This window comes from Carassius auratus, unplaced genomic scaffold (assembly GCF_003368295.1).
Source record: "Carassius auratus strain Wakin unplaced genomic scaffold, ASM336829v1 scaf_tig00039608, whole genome shotgun sequence".
In the NCBI taxonomy this organism is placed as follows: Eukaryota; Metazoa; Chordata; class Actinopteri; order Cypriniformes; family Cyprinidae; genus Carassius; species Carassius auratus.
This window is the reverse complement of record NW_020526528.1, coordinates 70,001-91,901: the sequence shown is the minus strand read 5'-3', so window position 1 is coordinate 91,901 and position 21,901 is coordinate 70,001. Positions and strand designations below refer to the sequence as shown.

The 21,901-nt window shown below is 32.1% G+C and overlaps 1 protein-coding gene across 1 annotated transcript in view; it reads left to right on the top strand.

Annotated features, from left to right (window-relative positions):
* Positions 1 to 245: 245 nt before the first annotated feature.
* Positions 246 to 21,901, top strand: part of LOC113084028 (A disintegrin and metalloproteinase with thrombospondin motifs 20-like) — a gene marked incomplete at its 5' end in the record, with an annotated part of 35,857 nt that continues 14,201 nt past the window's right edge. Inside the window, 13 exon segments of the mRNA XM_026254760.1 lie at positions 246 to 341; positions 1,206 to 1,372; positions 2,429 to 2,558; positions 2,659 to 2,785; positions 4,789 to 4,999; positions 6,419 to 6,583; positions 7,833 to 7,997; positions 8,073 to 8,192; positions 8,996 to 9,103; positions 9,829 to 9,993; positions 11,037 to 11,285; positions 13,165 to 13,326; positions 14,359 to 14,535. Coding sequence (XP_026110545.1) covers positions 246 to 341; positions 1,206 to 1,372; positions 2,429 to 2,558; positions 2,659 to 2,785; positions 4,789 to 4,999; positions 6,419 to 6,583; positions 7,833 to 7,997; positions 8,073 to 8,192; positions 8,996 to 9,103; positions 9,829 to 9,993; positions 11,037 to 11,285; positions 13,165 to 13,326; positions 14,359 to 14,535 — 2,042 coding nt within the window.

Genomic DNA, 21,901 nt, shown 5'->3' with positions numbered 1-21,901 from the left:
ATTTATTTCTCACGAATCTCTGGTATTTCTCATCTTGTTCTCATTGGTCTCTGGAGTTTCTTATCTCTTTGTCATTTTTTCTGGTGTTTTTTAATTCTCATGAATCTCTGGCGTTTATCATCTTGCTCTCATCACTCTCCAGTCTTCTCTTCTCTTTCTGGAGTTTCTCATCTCTTTCTCATCACTCGCTGCCTGTTTTCATCGTTCTTATTACTAGGGTTTCTAATCTAGTTCTTGTGTCGTAGGTTACAACGTTGTGGTTCGGATTCCTGCTGGTGCGACCAACATCGATATAAAGCAGGTCAGCTACTCAGGATTGCCAGAAGATGATAACTACCTTGGTGAGTTAGTACAGATAGCCAGATCAGATTACTCTGGTAATACCACAGTACTCTGATACGTGTAATATACACTGAATGATTGATGTTTATATGTAATGATATTGACGTGGCACTCAAATGAAGAATAGCATGCTATTGCAATGGCACATGTCCAGAACAGCTGTGGTATTACAATGCTGCTTCACCGTGACTCTTCCGGGAATTCAGGGTCACAGGGAGAGCAAACTCCGGATGATTGACAGATGCAGAGGTGCTAATGAAAGTGAGTGAGCGTGTCCAGGACGTTTGTGTAGCTGTTCACACTCGGGTCAAAAGGCCAAATAAACACAAACACACACAGATGATGAATGAGACGTGACCTGAGGTTCACTGTCCAGGTCTGGGCCCATATTCACAGACCCCCTAAAAAGATCTTAGCTAAGTGTTTTCTCTTAAAACCTATCCAGCAAGCTGCTTAGACAACCTTTTACTAAGGAATAGAGAGAAGTCTTCAAGATGTCAGCATGCTTAATAACTATGAAAAATAAAAAAGTGCAACATTATGTTACCGTATTCAAATAAAGATTTTAAAATGCAGTCACTAAATGTCACTAAATAAACAAGTATACGTTCAGCTAACTGTCAGACTCCTGTGATACCTTTTTAAAGCATATTATCATTACCCAGTGGAAAACCCAACAAGTGAACCAAACTGTGCCGTACCATGCATTGGAAAAGCACCATTAGAGCAAAAATGTAGAAGTCCTGAATCTAGGACTGACATGCCTGTTGTTTTTAAGATTTTCTCTTAGATCGGCAAGTTATGAGCTACTTTTAGCTTTAAGATGTTTAGTGAATACAGACCCTGGTCTTTCTCATCTGCAGCTCTGTCTGACAGTCAGTCCAACTTCCTCCTGAACGGGAACTTCGTGGTGTCCATGTTTAAAAGGGAAATCACCTTTAAGGGAGCGGAGATCGAGTACAGCGGATCTAACACCACGGTTGAGCGGATCAACTGCACAGAGCGGATCGAGCAGGAGCTCGTGCTGCAGGCAAGTGAACTACACCAGACACAGCCAATCTGAAGAGGTTTACAGTGAATTACACAAAACACAGCACAGTTTTAGACTAATGAGCTGTCGAGCATCACAGGATGACAACAGAAAGCAGTCAGGCTAGATATCTGGTTGTGCATCCCCTCATTTTGTTAAGCCTGAACTGCAGGCTTTTATTGGTATCTTTGTTTTCAGTAAATATATCACTAATAGATAAATTACCTAAGAATCTAAATTGTGTGAGAATTGTGTAAGAATAAGACCAGTATTATTTTAGTTATTTTAGTACTATTCATACACTAGTATAGTTGTATTAATATTTAGAATGAGCTTTTATTTTTAGATGTTCAGTTTTCATTGTAATTTTAGTTTTAGTATGTTGCTTCATGCTTTGGTCATTTTTTATTTTATTTTATATAAAAATCATATATATATATATTTTTTTTTAGGTAAAATATACATTTCCTTAAAAAAATCACTTTATGGTTTTTGAAATATGTAGCTTTAATTTGTTTATTTCAGTTTTAGTTATTTTAGTGCTTCAATGAACTAAAACTTCAACTTTTTAAATAAAATTTTTTTCATGTAATGTTTATATTTTGTTTTATTTAAGATTCAGTTAATTGAAATGATTCTATATAAAAATAAAATGTAATTTTTTCAAACATACATTTATTTTATTTTTATTTTTATAATAACATTATTTCAGCTTTAGAACTTTATTTTTAATTTAATTTAATTAAATTTAATTTAAAAGTTAGTTACCCAGGCAAAAGAATCATGTACAATTAATATTTTATTTCAACTTTATTAAATTAAACTGATTTATTAATAATACCAAGGCTGAATACGTCTTTATTCAGAAAATACGTCTTGATTTAAGAATATTTAGATATGTTTTTTCTGAAAAAAAAAAGACAAAAATGCTGGTAAATGAAATAATTATTTAATAAAATGCTTTTATAAATGATTCTGCTGTGTAATAGCACTGAAACGTCTTAATCTGAGGGATATTCACAGGCCTCCTGTGTAATGAATCTGTTGTCGTCTCAGGTTCTATGCGTGGGAAACCTGTACAATCCTGACGTCAGATATTCCTACAGTATTCCCATCGAGGAGCAGAGACAGCAGTTTGTGTGGGATCTGTCAGGTCCCTGGCAGGAGTGCAGCCGCATGTGTCAAGGTGCCGCTTCAGTTTGGGCATTTTGCCTGGTTTTCTGTCCTTAAACACCTTTTTAGCTGAAAGGAAGCCACTTCCACATCATCTGTGTGTTTGTCTGCAGGTGAGCGGCGGCGGAAGGCTGTGTGTGTTCGTAAGAGTGATCATTTGGTGGTTTCGGAGCAAAGGTGTGAGAATCTACCTCGACCCAGAGGCACAACGGAGCCCTGCAATGCTGACTGTGAACTCAGGTACAAACACATTTAAATTTGTCATGCAGCATTCCCATACTAGTGATGCAGCAAAAGGAAAACTTCAAATTCTGCAAACACATTGAATTGACTGAGAATATTTTCATTTTAAATGTTTGATTTTGGTATTCAGTCTTTTTTGCATTTAAATACATTTACATTCTCATTTAGCAAACGCTTTTATCCAAAGCGACTTACAAATTATGACAATAGAAGGAATATAAGAGTTGAAGGTTTCATAGAGGGGGTTTTGGACACCTCCTTCACTTTTAACCATAAATAAGAAAATTCTGTAACAGCCATATAAAATTTTTTTTTTAGGAACAAAATGTAATGTAAATAAACGGGATTGATATATGAACAAATCTCTCTTTAAAAAATTAAAGTCTGATATATGTAAGGGCTCCTGAAGTGGGAATGTTCTGCTCAGTGCAATAGATAAAATAATTAGAAACAGACTTTATAGAAACATATTTCAATTGTTCATTTTCTTTCCACTATTCATTTTATGGAGACAAAATAGCCCAAACTCTCCATATTGACCAGTGCAGGTAAAAAGTAAAATATTTCATTTGACTTTAAAAAGAGGTTTTTTCTTGCTTAAGGAAATGCTCTGAAATTAAAATATTGTTTACATGTGATATTACAGTTGTGCGAGAGGACAAAATGGTCAACCCTATTCTCACTGTGGTTGATGACTCCATCACCAACTGTTATAATTTTTAAATTAATTAGCAGGATTTAAAATAGTTATTTAGTTAATGATAACAACCCTGATGCAAGTCACATCAACTACTAATGTGAACTATTTTCCATCCGGCTTTTTAAATTTTATACATGTGCAATCATTTATAATGCATGCATTTTTTTAACACTACACGTTTTTTTTTTAAGTAAAGAAGTTTATTACTTTTACAAGAATGTACTACTTCAGTCTTTCCACTTAAAAATTTCACGTTTAATACCATTGTTGGGCAGTAACGCATTATTAGTAACACGTTACTGTAACGCAGTTACTTTTGACAGTAACTAATACTGTAGTTCGCAGGTTCGCGAATCATTTCAGTCAACACCTTAGCATATGTATGTATGTTTCTCGAAATTGATTATGAATAATTCAGATTGCTTTCATTTATTTAATTAAAAATGTTTTGTGTTATGTTGTCCATTGTTAATAGTTTTCATACTTAAGCTGTGAAAGGAAAATTTTTAAGAGCTCAACACAACAGCTTTTATGATGCAGAAGCATCATTTTGTTTCTGAATATATTATTCAGGTGTTTTGTTATTTATTTCAGAAATCCTTGTGATATACAATATTCAGTTTGTGCTGGTCTGACTTAATCAAAATAGTGTTTAAAAATTACTTTCTGTTTTACTTTGTGTTTGTATAGACCATAATAACGCATAAAAGTGCATTAATGGGAACATTAAAGAAAGTTCTTTAAAAAAGTTACTAAAAAGTTACTTTTAACAGTAATGCATTACTTTTTTGTTTAAGTAATCAACAAAGTAATTGAGTTACTTTTTGAATTAAGTAACTAGTAACTGTAACTAGTTACTATTTCTTAGTAACTAGCACAACACTGTTTATTATAATGTTACTTGCAGTTTCTTTGTAATTGATTTTTAAAAAATTACAAGAAATTTATCAGACAAAATTGTTTCTACAGCAGTTTTTTCAGTGCATTTCAAAGATTATGTAACTGGATTTTAAAGCTTGCATTTATCTTCTGTTGTTCACATTTGTAGCAAAGAAACAGAGGATTTTTTAATTTAATTTGCTGCCAAAACATTTTCCTGAAATATTTGCATCTTTACACTACATTTAAGTTGTTGATTCATGCTGACTTCACATGTCGACTTTTTCATGCATATTTTAGTGCAGTTCCCACTCAGTTGCAGTTTGAAATTGTTAGGAAAGCAATATGACTGAATTTGACTGAACTGAATCATCTGACATCTAACAGACTCTGTGATTTAATGTTTTTATCGTCTCCTTAGGTGGCACGTGGCGGGGCGGAGTGACTGCTCCAGTAAGTGTGGCCCGGGTTACCGTACATTAGATGTTCTGTGCATGCGCTACAGCCAGAACAAGAGGCCAAGTGAGCGCATGGAGGCCAGAGTCTGTGCAGAGCTGCCCAAACCGCAGATGCGTGAGGGATGTCATGGGGACTGTCTGCTCAAGAGCTGGCAGTACAGCGCCTGGTCTCAGGTGATGCACAATACAGCTTATATCCTCCGTTATTCTGCACCCTGAGCTCTATAAAATTATAATATTAAAAAATAGGTCACCAAATTTAAATGTTGTATAAAACCAGTGTAAATGATATATAAACAAACACCTCAATAAAAAACTTTGAGAATATAAATATTAATAAATCTTATAGGTTTTATGTATGTTAGTGATACTAAAGTGGAGAAACAAACTCATTATGTTTTAGAAATATGTTTTTTTTTACTTAAACTTATAAAAAAGCCCTGCAAATTAACAAAAAAACTTAACTTATATTAATGAGAAAATAGAAAATATAAACATTTAATTTAAAATCTGAAAAGAAAAAACTAATTCTTATGTATTTTTCTAGCCAAATATATAATAGGGAATGTTTTAAAAAAAATCCTATAAATGCATTTTAAACAATACTAAATTGAATCGATATCAAACAAACTGGAATTAAAAATTATAAAACCTGGCAAAGAACATACAAACAAACTCCTCTTTAAAAACCTTCAGAATATAAAGAGGAATAAAATTGCTAAGTTTGGTGTCTGTAAGTGCTGCTGAAGTTGAGAAACAAACTCATTTTTAGAAAACAACCTTTATAGATACGTAATGTAATAGAAATCTATAGACTCCAATAGGTAAAGTGTAATAATACAATTTGTGTGAATGATATGAACAAACCCCTCAATAAAAACCTTCAGAATATAGAGAAGAATAAAACTCTAAGTTTTGGTGTGTGTAAACTCTGCTGAAGAGGAGGATAATCTCTTTAAAGATATGTATTGTAATTGGAATCTCTAGACGCAAATAGAGGACATGCAATAAATTGAAAACCAAACCAATGATAGATGAAAAAAAACCCACAGTAAAAACCTTCAGAATATAGAGAGGAATAAAACTCTAAGTTTTGGTGTGTGTAAACTCTGCTGAAGAGGAGGAAAATCTCTTTAAAGATATGTATTGTAATTGGAATCTGTAGACGCGAATAGAGAATATGAAATAAATTTAAAACCAAACCAATGATATATGAAAAAAAAACACAGTAAAAACCTTCAGAATATAGAGAGGAATAAAACTCTTAAGTTTTGGAGTATGTAAGTTCTGCTAAAGTGGTTGAAAAACCTTTTAAAGTTATGGATTGTAATCTAAATCTACAAGCACAAATATATAGTGTTATAAAATAAACTCTTTCCACTAGTCTAAAATAAAACAAGTTATGAAAATCCAAATATCCCAGAATCTCCCATATAAGGAGTGAAAATTAAAAAAGAATTAATGTCTGTAGTGTCTTGCCTTTAAATGATGAAGTGAAGTAAATATATAAGGATCAGTAAATTTGCACATTACTTTTATGCTGTTACTCCTGATTTTATACCATTTTGTAATGTGATGTGATTGTGGTTACAGTGTTCGAAGAGCTGTGGACATGGTGTCCGGACGCGGCAGGCATACTGTATGAACAATCTGGGTCGCAGGCTGGTGGAGAGAGAGTGTAGCGTGCAGCAGAGAGTCCTGAGCGAACCCTGCAATGATGTGCCCTGTCCCGACTGGAGCGCCAGTGAATGGAGCGAGGTACTGACCACAGCTGAACCACACACTAATCACACACAGTACAACAGTAATTATATTCTGAAGCATCATGATGCCCTCATGCTGTTTTGATCTGGTGTTTCTTATAGTAGTGCTGTATATTAGTTGAACACCAGGGTTATTATAGATAAATAAATCTTAAAACTAAAATAACATTTCAAAAAAACAAAAAAACTGAAATAGCATATATGTATATTAAAATAAATATTTTATTTCAGCTAATTACTAAGGCAAGATTTCTCATTTTCAATTAATTTAATTTGATGTTAATAAATAAGTTAATTATTATAATTTGATGTTAACTAAATAAACCAAGACTATAAAGAATAAACGTGAAAAAACACTGTAATTTAAAAAACTAATAAAAATGACAAAAACACACAAACAAAATTACTGTAACTTTAAAATGAAAACACAAAATGTAAAACATAAATTAATAATAATAATAATAATAATCCAAAATATATATATATAAATATATATATAATAGGCTGTAGCAAAATACAAAGAGTACTGTTGTTTTCTAAATTAAATTAATCTAAAAGATACACTGGGGAAAGTTTTTAAACAATCCTATAAATGCATTTAAAAAATAATACTAAAGTGAATCAAAATGAACTGAATTTTAAAATTAATGAATAAAAAATGAATATATACTACATGGACGTATTAATAAAATACTCAACAAAACTAATAAAACTGAAAAGAAAACTAAACATCTAAAAAAAGAGACAAAAAAAAAAAACAAAATTACAAAACAACACCACAAATTGCTGAAACTTTAATATTAAACTGAAACCATAAATATATTTTAAAATATTAATGTAAATTATAGTAGTTTATCAGTGCTACACAGTATCTTTACAAGCATGAACACTATAAATGTGCAGTTTTTTAGTTCCTCTCAATGACAGATCCTTTAAATTGAACCATATTCAATTATGGTGGCATTCATTTATAAACAATATTTGTTATAAACATGAAGCTTCACATTTTTTAAAGTGAAACTTAAACTAGCACTATATGGGCAATGTGTTTAACAAATAAATGTAGGCTAACGTACCTCTCTGATTCAACACAAATCCAATTTTATATTTATTTATGACATTAATTCCATATTAGTTTTTTATAAAATGAAATGGGACTTGTTTTCTGGAGAATATGGTACTGCGCAATCTGACTAACCCATCCTAACTAACCTATAGTGAATCTGTGCATCTGTTCACATCAGTGTCTGGTGACGTGCGGGAAGGGTGTCAGACACAGACAGGTGCTTTGCATTCTGGGAGACGAGAATCTGAATGAACAGCGCTGCGACCCAAACACCAAACCCTCAGCAGTGGGCAGCTGTGAGCTTCCCGAATGTGCGTCCTGGCAGGTCGGAGCCTGGAGTCCGGTGAGAAACAGACGCTCGGTTCCTTTTTCATGTGAGTTTCTGTCTCCAGACGTTCTGAATGTGAATTATGCACAGTGCACAGTGAGCTGCGGACAAGGATATCAGATGCGTGCGGTCAGGTGTGTGTCGGGAGCGTACGGCGAGACAGTGGACGACAGAGATTGTAACGCAGCCGCCAGACCTCGAGACAGTCAGGTGAACCAACACAATCACACTCTCCATCTGCACTAGTGCTCAAATCACGATTCTTAATGGTTTTAATGAAAGTAGTCTCTTCTGCTCACAAAGGCTGCATTTATTTGATCAAACATACAGTAAAAATTGTGAAATATTATTATTATTATTTAAATTAGTTTTCTGTGTGAATTTATGTTAAAATGTAATTTATTCATTTGATTAAAGCTGCAGTTTCAGCATCATTACTCAAGTCTTTAGTGTCAGATGATCCTTCAGAAGTCATTCTAAGATTCAAAAGTTTGGGGTCAGATTAAAAAAAAAAAAGAAAGTTAGAAAATTAATACATTTATTTAGCAATGATGCATTTAATGGATCTAAAGTGACAACAAACACATTTATAACATTACAAAAAAAAATAAAAATAAATGCTGTCCTTCGTTCTGTGCATCTTTGAATCCTGAAAAATACAGTGTATTTTGGGCAGCAGTTTTCAACACTTATAGCAATCATAAATGTCTCTTGAGCAGCAAATCAACATATTAAAATGATTTTTACGGGTCATGTGACACTGAAGACTGGAGTAATACATGATGCTAAATAATTAATCCTTGATCAAGAATCAATTACATTTTAACAGATATTCTTATAGAAAAGCTGTTTTTTTTGTTCAATTTTACTGTATTTTTGATCAAATAAATGCAGCCTTTGTGAGCAGAATTGTCTTTTTTTCTGTTTAGCAAATGTTAATATTTCCAAAATTTTGACCAGCAGGCTATAATAACCAACAGTATCTCTTACCTGTGAATCTGACGTGTGTGTAGGACTGTGAGTTGTCAGCTTGTCCTCGCGCAGCATCAGTGTTTAACACACCCAGACCAGCAGAAGTGGGTCAGAGACACACACAGTGGAGATACGGCTCATGGACCAGCGTGAGTGACTTTTCACATAAAATGATCTCATTTGACTCACTTGCGTTTGTTTTATCTCTACTGATGAACACCTGAGACAAAGTTGATCATAGGGCTGTCCTCAACTAATTATTTTTTCTAGTTGAGTTATGAATGTGTCAGGGAAAACCGTTGGCGACACTGACTTGCCATCTCCAAATTTATTTAATACACAAGTTTCACAGTTTGAGTTGAATTACTGAAATAAATTAACTTTTCCACAACATTCAAATTTATTGAGATGCACCTGTATATTTTTCATGTCTGTAAGTCAAGTATACACAGAGTTTGGGCTCAAGTTCACAAAGACCGAGACGCCAGAAAGCGCGTCCTGTTGGCTTTCATGTTTATTTTACAAAAGCTCAATGTTTTGTTGTAATTGTGAGTGGAGCTGGATCATATTGTCGAAATTTATATCACAATATATTTCTTAAATTTGGTTGAAACGATATAATCCCGATATCAATATGAACACTACTAAAAAGTTCATATAGATATTCATATAGAAGACAATTTCTCATATTTCAGATGATGAGCCATATTAGCTGTCAATTAATGATAATTGGATATTAAGTTTTTTTTCTGCGACTAATCAGATTTTGTTCGACCAAGACTCTTCTCGTTGAATTACAGTTAGTCGACTATCAGGGGTCCGGCCTTGTTGATAGGACCTCCATCTGTATGTATGTGTTGTGTGTGTGTTTCAGTGCTCGGTTTCGTGCGGCGAGGGCCGACGCGAGCGATACGTCAGCTGTAGAGACGCTCAAGGCGGCGTCGCTGAAGAGTCGTCCTGTGATCATCTTCCTCGTCCTCCAGACTCCTCTGTGTGTTTCAGTCCCTGCGGTCAGTGGAGGGAAGGAGAATGGACACCAGTGAGTCAAACACACACGCTTTCAAAGTCCTGCATGGTCTACATAAAGAAACATACACCACGTGAAAGGACATTGCAAATGCTCGGTCCTGTTTCATTTAAAAAAAAAAAAAAAAATACAATAATAATAAGGGAAAGTTTTTTTTCATCTGTTTTATTTTATTTATTGTTTTATTTTTATTTGTGTTTGCCTTAAGTTTTTTATTTTTATGTATAAATTTTAGTTTTAGTAATTTTTTTTGGCAATATTTTTTTCAACATTTTAATTTAGCTTGAATTTATTTTTCTTAATTTTTTTTGTCATTTTAGTACCTCAAACTAAACTAACTTTATTTCAGTTAGTTGCCAAAGTAAAATAATTCATTTATTTATTTTATTTTTTTTGCTTTATTTTATTTATTTTATTTTTCATTTTACTTTGTAGTGTTTCTGTAGTGCAGTGTTTAATTAAGTTATTTTAATTTGAATAGTTTTATAAACTAGCATTATTTTAGTTTGTCTCCAAGGCAACATTTGTTAAACTTAAATGTGTAAACTTTAGTGTAATATTTCTTATCAAATTTCTTTTTCACTGTGATGTTTCTGACAATAAGAAACCACTAAATTATTAAAACTTCGTTTTTATGATAAGTAAATACCATAACCACAAATAAACAATATACCAACAGTGAAGCAATTACACTCACTATTATCCTCTCTTCAAAAACCATCCCCTATTATAGAAGTTTGCAATAAATTGTCTTTTATTTATTTGCTTACCCCTGTATTTCCCCATTAGATTTTGTTCTGTAATGCTTTATATTTGTTGAGATTTAAGATTTGTAAAAATAAATAAATAAAATAAATAAAAGTTTTATTTAACATTGTGCTGATAAAAGAGGGATATTATGTGCTACATAAAACGACACAAAATACAAGCATTCTGAATATGCACACATTTTTTCACACATCTACTGAAATTGAAACCCTAGTTGCAGTGCATTTTCTTCTGCGTGAAGAGGTGGTCTGGCTGTGTGTTGATCGTGGCGTGTGTTTTTGGTGCAGTGCTCTGTGTCGTGTGGTGTGGGTCGCTCCACGCGGCGGGTCGTGTGCATGAACTATCATCATCAGCTGGATGAGTCGTTCTGTGACCCAGATGAGCGTCCCAGTGCTGAGCAGGAGTGTGCGGCCGCCCCCTGCCAGTCCTCCTACCACTGGCCCAACAACCAGCCCCACTTCCCCTACGACCCCGGCAGCCACAGCTGGAACGTCCCGTCTGCAGACAACCAGTGGAGGACTGGGCCCTGGGGAGCTGTGAGTGACCCCTCACTTACTCTGCTTCATCTTAATAAATGTTCACGTTAATAGTGTATTTTTACTCAAGTAATTATAGATAAATGTATAAATATATAGCTAATTGTATCAGCCAGAATTTTTATATCAGTGCATCCCTAAAATTCCCACATGACTAAAATTTCTACATATGATCAAATCTATATATTATGATGCCATTTTATCACTGCATTGACTGTTTGAGTGCCTGATCATTATTAATGTTCGCTGTGCTTGTTCTCTGTCTCACATGTGTTTTGCAAGCAGTACATGCATGTTTGGATCTCCTTACACAGTCACAGTCACAGTCTGTTTGCTTTAGTCAAACGTTTCATATTTCATGCTCTCTGTCATCTGACTGCAATTTCCTTCATTAGCACATGTGCCCATTAGCTTTGATCCGCTGCTGCAAGCACTGATGCATGCTGGGATTGGATGAGTTCCAGAGTGTGTGAGGCTTTAATACTGGACTTTATTAGTGTGGCTTGTGGGATTATATGAAGATAACAACATGTAATACAGGCTGTAAAGAGACCTATTTTGCCTGAGGAACACAAACTCAGGAATCATCATCCTCCTGCTGATATATATGTGAGAAAATGAGGCCTTTAACTGCTCTGAACGATAATGACTCAACAGATACAGATGCATCACAATATATTACTCGATCACTGATGCAATGTGTTTTTCATATTACAGTACTGAGAATTAGAGGTCAAATGTGTTGAATTGGCATTGAAATAATTTCATAATGAAAAAAGTAATGCACTGAGGTCTGTTTTGACCCAAAAGAAATATATAAAAATGTCTTAAAACTGCACAGCAATTAGTAAGGCAATGAAAGCGAATACGTTAAGACCCTCTAAAGCATTCTTTTATTTATTATTAATAAATGAAAAATATTAGTTATCTGATTTTTAACCTCTTTATTTTTAAGAGATATAACATGTTTCATGGTCGGGTCATTTTTGACCCGGGTATTTATGGAACATCATTAAGTGTCAAAAATACTTATTTATGAAGTTATATTAGTGTCAAAAATTTTTTTAAATATATATTTAGCCTTTTTCACATGTCTCAAACACTTTTTGTTGTTAAATATAAATATGTGTATATATCTATTGATGAACCACTGCAAAAAAATCATCACTTTATTCATCTGAATGGAAAAGTTTTATACAAGTAAAATGAATTAGTTTTGTTTGAAAACTTTTCTGAGTAATATTTGTTGTTTTGTTAGAAATAGACATATAGTTTTATGAGCAATCATGAGTTATGAATTCAAAGGAATTTTATTAAATTCCAATGGGATTAATGATGATTGTAAAAAAGTTATTTTGCATCATAGTTTTTTGTTGAGTTCATGTGTACTTTGAAATTTCAAAGTCTATCTTAATTGTATCTATTAATCAAAAGGAAAAATGCAGTAATAATATTTAAAACTTATTTTCACATTCACTCATTAATGAGAAGTTGCTGATCAGATACAAGTTAAGACTTTTTTATAATTGTATGTATAATGAGGCTTAATTTTCTTAATGCAATATATAGGACTGAATAAATGTATAAATCCCCAAAGGAAAATTGACATACAGTCAAACCTTCACAGTTTATTTGCTACAGTTTAGAAAATGGCAATAAAACTCAAGAGTTAAACTGTGTCAGGACAAATACATATTATGTCAGATAAACGTAATTTTTGATTAGTAGTATGCATTGCTAAGAACTTCATTTGAACAACTTTTGAAGGTGATTTTCTCAATATTTATATTTTTTTGCTCCCTCAGATTCCAGATGAAATCTTGTGTCTGAGTAGTTTTTGGTTTGTCTGTAGATTCTGATGTCCTGTGTTTGTGTGCAGTGCTCCAGCTCGTGTGAAGGAGGGATCCAGCGGCGGGTCGTGGTTTGTCAGGACGCAGACGGACGCAGCACCAGTCACTGTGATGAGAGAGTCAAACCTGACGAATCCAAGAGCTGTGAGTCTGGACCCTGTCCACACTGGAACCACGGCATCTGGGGCCAGGTCAGACACACACCTGCGCTTTCAGAGAGTTACATTAACATTACACTTAACATGGCTTAAAATGCTGCTTGAAGAATAGAATGCCATTTTATCATTTGAATCATTATAATATCCATATAATATTATGTTTATTTTTAACAATGCTTAATTAGTTTACATGATAATATTTATAATAATACGACTAGAATTTATTTCAATTAATTACATTTAATTCATTATTAATATAATTGTGTATTATTTTTAATTCCATTCAACATTTATTATATGTATTTAATGTTTTAAATAATTATTGTACATAATAATAATAATAATAATATATTTTAAATATTACCTTTTTAAAATAATAGTGTATTTTATAATCCACAATGTGTTCAACAACTGATTGAGAAGCATTGATTATAAATATAACATTTCAGCAATTCAGTACCAAAACAAGTTTTAATAAGGACTATTAATAAATATGATATTATATTGTATTACATCATATTATATTGCTAAATTATATTTATTTAATAATAATATAATTATTTTGATCATATTTGAATAATAATGTGTTTTAAATATTATTTGTATTATTGCAAAAGTTTTGTATTTATTTTATTTTTTATTTTTCATAAACCACAATGCTCAGAAAGTCAACAGCAATGATGGTTATAATAATAAATATGACTAATTCATTACCAGAAATAAATTTTTCATTATTTTGAGTGGAAATAATAATAATAATTTAATTATTTGATTATTAATAAATGCATTTTATTGTATTATTTGATTGTATTATACAATCCAAAATGTTGAACAATAAAATTTTTGATTGTAAATATGAAATATAATTCAATCAGCATTAAGAGCATCACTAAATATAGATCGATGAGTAATGAAATGACTGTTTAACTCATTATTTGTGTGTTCTATGTGCTTTATGAGTATTTGTTGTACATAGATTAGCGACAGGACAAACTGTACTGGAGTCTCTTCTGTCTGGTGTATGACGTGCTGATGGTTGATCCTCTCTTCCTCTCCATCCTGTAGTGCTCACGCTCATGCGGCGGCGGTCAGCGCACACGTCTGGTGGTCTGTCAGCGTCCCAACGGTCAGCGTTTAAACGAGCACAGCTGCGATGTTCTGGACAAACCGGCCGATGTGGAGCAGTGTAACGGCCAGCCCTGCGCCGCCGCCGCTTCATGGCACAGACGAGCGTGGAAGCCGGTACGATAGATAGCAGCTGTCTGTGTGTCTGTCTGTCTGTCCATCAGACGCCCAAACAGGGTTCAGTTCAGTTCGGAGCACACCCAGACAAAGATCTGGGGCCAGTTGCATAAGCTTAGCCTTGCCTCTATGTTAAGACACTTTCTTAAGAACCAACTAGCAGTTAACCAGTAGACTAATCTATGATCTTATGTAACCCAGTTTTAAAAATCTTAAAAATCTTAAAAGAATGAAGTTAGATGAGTAGTTTTAAGTCTAGTCTAAATCTTTCATGCAACTGGCCCCAGCTACTCACCGTTTTGTTCATAATCAAAGTCAAAATGATAGTATTTTGTCAAGTATTTAAAAACAAATATCTTAATATTCTTAAATCAACATGCATTTACAAGAGACGCAAGATGACGAAAAAGGCTTGTTTTCTAAAAAATGAATCAAAATGAAATGTGTTTTTGCTTAACATTAAGTAGTAAATAAATAAATATACACATTTAAATAATTTTGCTTAGCTAAAAAAAACATTCTGAACCAATTTGCTTAAAAAATCCATTGTTAGATGCGTGTTCTTGTTTTAAGTGAATATTCACTTCATTTTAATGCATTTTGCAGAAAGCAAGTGTAAATATCTTGTCATTTTGGTCCTCCAGTAAATGCATCTTGATTTAAGAGTACTTTTTACTGGAAAACAAAAACCCAAAAATTTAAGAGGCACATTTTTTTGCAGTGAATCTTTGGGCCCCCCAAGCAGATTAAAAACATGTTTGCACGCACTATGAATTAGAGGAAGTGTGTCAAAAAACAGATACATAAATCGTGCAATTTCTTTTTTTTTACTTTTTTGAGCTGTAATCTAAAAACACAAGTGTATATTTGTGTATAAGAGTTTAATATTTTTATTATTATTATTATGACAATTACCTAGCAGCCACTTATTGTATATTATATTTGTATCTTTGTACAGAATGAGTATTTTTTAAATCATCAATTCGTCTTGTATTATTTAATATTTCAAACTGGTGCTCGTGACGTTAACTTGTACAGAGGAAAATAATTTTTGTTAGTGTTTTTTTCTTCTTCTTTTTTTCGCGGTGTGAAATCAGTTTATATTTTCAGCATCGTGGCATTTTCAATCGTGGCTGCAGGATATAAACATATCTAAGGATAAATAACCACACTTTAGTTAGTTTGACAAGCGATTGCGTCACTTCGACGTGGACTGAAACACTCAAGGAAAACTTGATAAATGACAAATGAAAGAAATACCTCATCATTCAGTCTCAAAATGCACTCACAAAAATTTAAAAAGCAGAAATGTAATAAAGTCAAATGATCAAAGATTTCAGCTTCGTCTAACCCTCATAATGCATTCAACATCTTGCCATTTCATAAAACTTAATATATTAACTAAAACCATATTGTGCTTGATCAGTGAGTAAACATGCGTTGTACTGTTATTACTACTTTTACTCATTTTGTAACAATTAAAAATCGAGAAATTCTTTGAAATTTCAAATGATGGATGATCCACACCCAAAAAAAACTATGATGCAAAATAAATAAATAAATAAATAAATAAATATAATGCATTGAAGTGTATAGAATTTAATTCCTTTTAATTCATAATTCATGGTTTCTCAAAAACAAAACAGCCGAAACATTGCTCTGAAAAGTTTTCAAATGAGATTAATTAATTTTAGTTGCATAAACTTTCAATTCCAGATTTAAAAAAGTGATCAGTTTATCAACAAAACTCAGTCCCAGAAGTATGAGATATGGTGAAAAGGTTAAATATATATATTTTAAAAGTTTTTCTACATTAATTTAATTTCATAGATAAGTATTTTTGGCTCTTAGTGGTGCTCCATAAATACCCGGGTCAAAAATGACCCGAACACGAAGCATATTATATCTCTTAAAAAATAACTGTACAAAATTTGAAAAAAACTAAATGATGTGTATTTTAAGGGTCCTAAAGCGTTTGCAAAGTTTCATTCCCTCACTAAAAACTATGCAGTTTTTAAAAAAGTTTTTACGTGTCAAAATGCATTTTGAGGGTTATAGCGTTTGTACTGCTCGTCATCAGGAATAAACACTGAGATTTGGTGCTGATTAGGATTGAATCACTAAGTACTATTATTTCATTGTTTGTCTAATGTAGCGCTGGGTTTTAACGTATTATAACATTATTTTTGTATCATCGTTTCTCAGAATTTGACTTCATGCGTCATTATCGTTAAGGTTGCAGTCAGTTCTGCAAACTAAACCTTGAGAGCATTTTAGCTCTTATTTTATCCACTACCATAATAAAACCACAACTTATCGACTTTGTTGATTGACATGGGGAATTTTTATAGAGAAAATAACTGCTTAATTGAATTTTCGTGTTCCGGTTGTTAAACCTCGTTCACAGTGAATTAATTGCCATCTGAATGAGTTTTACCACGGTGCCATACAGATATATCACATTATTCTATATTTTTAGGAATATTTCTTAAGTTTTGGAACACAAATACCTCTTTTGTCTGCTCGCTGGCCATTTCTAATATTTCCGAAGGATTGTTTTATTTATTTGTTTACAGCCGGAGATTCAGTGCTGCAGCTTTTACATGCAAAATGTCTTGTGTGATTGTGTTTTGAATCATAAAGTACCTGTATATTTGTCTCAATCTTCATTGTGAAGCGATCAAGCGATTTATTTCTCTTTTGATCCGCTGGTTTCTCGTCTTTGTTTCTGTTCATTTTGTTCTGGTTTCTTTCTCTCTGTTCTCTCATGGCCGTCCTCATCACTCATGATGATGTATGATTTTGTTTTTCCCATAAATATGTTCAACTGAACGTCCCACTCAGTTTGTTCCAGAACTATTTCACACTGTAAAAATTATTAAAATACATAAAGGTTGTGAATGCTTGTGTTGTTTTCTCAGTCTGTTGGGCTTTTAGCCACATCTGAAGGGGTTTCTGAGTTCACTGAGTTTTTATCAAACATACTTTTTGGTTAATATGTGTATGAATATATAAGAAAAAAAGGGAACATTTTTTATTTTAGCTGCTGTAATTCTTAATTAATGTTATCATATATGTCATGTTTAACAGTTTTAGTGATGCATTTTTGCTAAGCATGAATCATGTTACAATGTTTCACATTTTAATATATAAATATATATTTATGTAATATATAATGCAAGCTCAAAAACATAATCAAACTAAATAAAGGTGCATCAAATTAAAAAAAAAATAAGTATAATGTTTTAGGAGTATTTTAGTAGATCTGAATTAATGTTAAGCAATATTTCATGTTTTAATATATAATATTAAATATATATATTCAAGCTTCATGATATAATTCTAATAAAGTCTCTCAAATAGTATAAACTCAATAAAGCTGCATAAGATAATTATTAAAATGCTTTTAAAAACTGTTTAAGATGGATTATTTATATATACATCAGTTGTATAATATTATGTAATATTTCATATTTTGATATCAAATATATTTATGTGATATATGATGTGAGATGTAATTAAAATCCAGCCACTTTGATCCTTCAACATCATTTTATTTTGGCAGGATCATGCATTAGGTAAAGATATGGAATCTCTTTAAGGTAATTATTCATATGTTTATGTTAGATACGTGTTTAGTTTCACAGCTTATAGAAATAAAATCCAGCTTAATGTTAGACACATTCTGCTGTTTCATCTTGAATTTGTTTATTTGCGTCCAGAGACATCAGTGTGCTTTATGAAAAGTGTTTTACGATGTTTTCTTGAAGGTTTATATAGTGAACTCCGCAGGGCTGCAGCTGGGAATCATTTGGCTAATGGCTCGGCTCTAATGCATTTGGCTTTTACAGCAACATTGGCTGATATTAATCAGAGCTGGCCAGAGTCCTTCATCTGAGAGGTAAAGCAGTGTTTATAGAGCAGAAAAACCCAAGGACAGCCTCGTAATCAGCTCAGGTTTCAGATGGCACTTAAAAGCCTCAAAATGCAGGATTGTGTTGCTTTAAGCGTTTGAGTCCAGCAAAAGACACACTTTCAAATCAAATAACATGTATGGTTTAATGTTGATACAGAAATGCAATTAAAGCACAGCATGGTTTGTAATTTTGTGATTTGCGTGTAATCCATTGGTGCATTTCTTTAAGAAAGACAGTCTGTTCTCTGTAATTGTGTTTATAACATCCTAAATTGTGTTTCATTGCAAATTCTCTCTAAACAGCAGAGATAAAACATCCATTGATTACACTGTACATCACAACAACATGCACATCCACTGATTTCAGTCACAAGAGATTCTTTAAAATATTGTTTCATGGTGATACAATTTAGTCATTTTTCTGTTTTTGGTCTCTAACTTTCATTATTTTTATTTATTTCATTCAATCAAATATCAAACTTAAAGAGCTTATATAATTGCTAGATATAATGATATAATTGCTGTTTTATGTTTTTGTAAGAAACTATTGTTAATGCATGACATTTTTAAGAGAATAAGGATTAAGAAAATAAAATAACTTAGAAGTAATCAAATATTTAATATTAAAATTATTTAGAAATACAACTTTAGTAGTTATAAAATGTAACAATTAAGAAAATGTGAGATGTAATAATGCAACAATATTGCATTAGTAATAAAATATCTATAAAATAAAATTTAATAAAGAAATTTAGACAAAAAAAATGAATAAGTAATACAGTATTTTAGTAATATGTTTTTAGACAATATAAAATACAGAAATAGTCTTTGCTGCTGATGTGGTCTTAGATAACTAACAAATACATGACTATTGTTATTGTAATATTGTTGAGATACTATTATAGTTTTATTCATATTCTGAAATATTAATAATATTCAGTTTTCCTTTTCAGATAAATTCTAGTTAAAGTTTTAGCAATTTATAATTTTTATTAGTTTTTAATTTATATATTATTATCATTATACATTTCAATTTTAGTTTTAGTTATATTTTAGTTATAATTTAGCTGAAATAAAAAGTTTTTTATTTTTTTTTTTTATTCTACTTTATTTCAGTTTTATATTATATTCTAACATGTATTTTATTGTTGTTGTTTTAGTGGTTTTATTGTCCGTTTATAAGCTCATTTCCAGCCCTGGCTGTGATCTACACTAAACACTCTTAAACACCTGTTTCAGTTTAATGATTATTGCTAATATTCTCTCTGAGACGGGGGCCGCAATGATTACACCATCATTTGGGTGTGTTTTTGGCTTATCCCTCATAAATCATCCTGTCAGCGCTCTCTAATGATGCAGCCGCTCTCTGAATTTACCCAGAATCCCCTCGCTCTGAAAACACTAGTCTCCGCAGGAAGTCATGTGACTAGAGATGTTTGAATGTTTTATTATGGTTATGACAGTGTGATTTCACCTTTTTGTTAAATTTAATCACAAAACTAGCTGTATTTGTGTGTTTATAAGTAGCAGTAATGTTATTTATTCTCTTTACACTGGTGATTGGTTGCAGTATTATGATGTAGTTTATTGGTATTGTTTAAACATGATAACTTACCTCATGAAATAAATGCATTGTGTCTACATTTATTTAGTAAAGATGTGAAATGAGAAGAAGGATAGCAGCTAAGAGAAAGCCATATTTGCTGCAACCAGTTTAACTTGTGATAATAAATAAACGGTCTATATTATCAGAGATTTTGAGTAGAAACACTTTCCAGAAAGCGCTTCTGGTTTTTGTTGTGTCTTGATGAGGATCCAGCGTTGCCAACTCATAATCAACTCAGTTAAATGTTTCCAGTAAAAACTGATTTAGACCATCATGATGAAGTCTGTTTTATTCTCCTGAAGACTAATTTAAACCCATGTGTTTAGTGTTGAACTGACCGGGGAGAGTTAGTACAGAAACATATTCATGCTCTTATGCAGTTCATCTTTAATTGATGGCCATTAGTCTGTAATTAAAGCAGGACATGGCCCTGAATCTGTCTGGTGTTGTGGTTTGATTCGAAGCTAGTGCTGATCTGTGATTGTAACCTGACGGAGCGCTTCAGACATCATGAAGTGATTAGACTCGCATCCAAGTGGAGAACCCTCTCTGATTTCACACGGGCTTTTTAAGTGTCAGAAAAGTTTCCTGTCAGCATTGATTACACTCCGTTATTATCATAAACTACAACTAAAAGCTGTAAAGAAGAAAAAAATAAAAGTTACTTAAAATAAAATAAAATATTTCTAAACGACAAGTGAAATAACAATTTATAAAACTATATAGACTCATTTAATAATAATAATTATAATAATAAGCACAAAGCACAACAAAAATTTGTATCTAAAATTACAAAAATGAAAAAAAAAATCTAATATGTAATTTATTCATCAATGTCAAAATGATATTAATTTTGATTACTCTTTGTAGCATAAAAAAATCTATATTTATATAAAATTTAAATTGCATATATTGTCTGTTTGTCAGTCTATACTATAAATATTTATTAGTTCTGTCAAATGATTAATCACAATTAATTGCATCCAAAATAAAAGTTTTTGTTTATATAATATATGTGTGTGTACTGTGTATATTTATTATGTGCATATAAACACACACACACACACACACACGTATATATTTAAGAAAAATATGTTATTTATATGTATATGTAATTTATATGAATATAAATGTATATATGTATATATTTTCTGAATGTAGGCTGTATGTGTGTCTTTATACATAATAAATATACACAGTACTGTACACACACACACACACACACACATATATATATATAATGTAAACAAAAACGTTTATTTTGGATGCGATTGATCGTTTGACAGCACTAATATTTATATATAATTTATTTGTATAATTAATATTTAATTACACATTTAATTATTGTAATGATATGAATAAACCAGTTTTTTATTCTCGTTATATTCTCATTTGTATTTCCTAGAGTTTAGTGGTTGAGTTGGAATAGTGATTGATTGAAGGTGGTTTGATCTGAAGTAACTGAGTGTGGTTTAGAAAGAGCGACGGATCTGGAAGCGTTTAGGACGGTTCTCTGTGAAACAGGGCTGTTCACATCACTTCAGTGAGTTTACCGCTTGTTCTGATCACTTTGACTGAATCCCTGAACGTTTCTGATCTGCTTAGATGTGTCCAAGATCAGGATCAGTTTGTTTCTTCATCAGGTTTGGAGAAATGTAGCACGGCTTCAGAATCTCACCAATGGAAGTGAATGGGTGCCGTCAGAATGAGAGTCCAAACAGCTGATAAAAACATCACAATAATTCACAAGTAATCCTGAAAAAAAAAGCTGAAACAAATCCAGCATTAAGATCAAATTAAAATCCAGACACAGATTTGTTTAGAGCTGTTTTGATTCTCTTGAT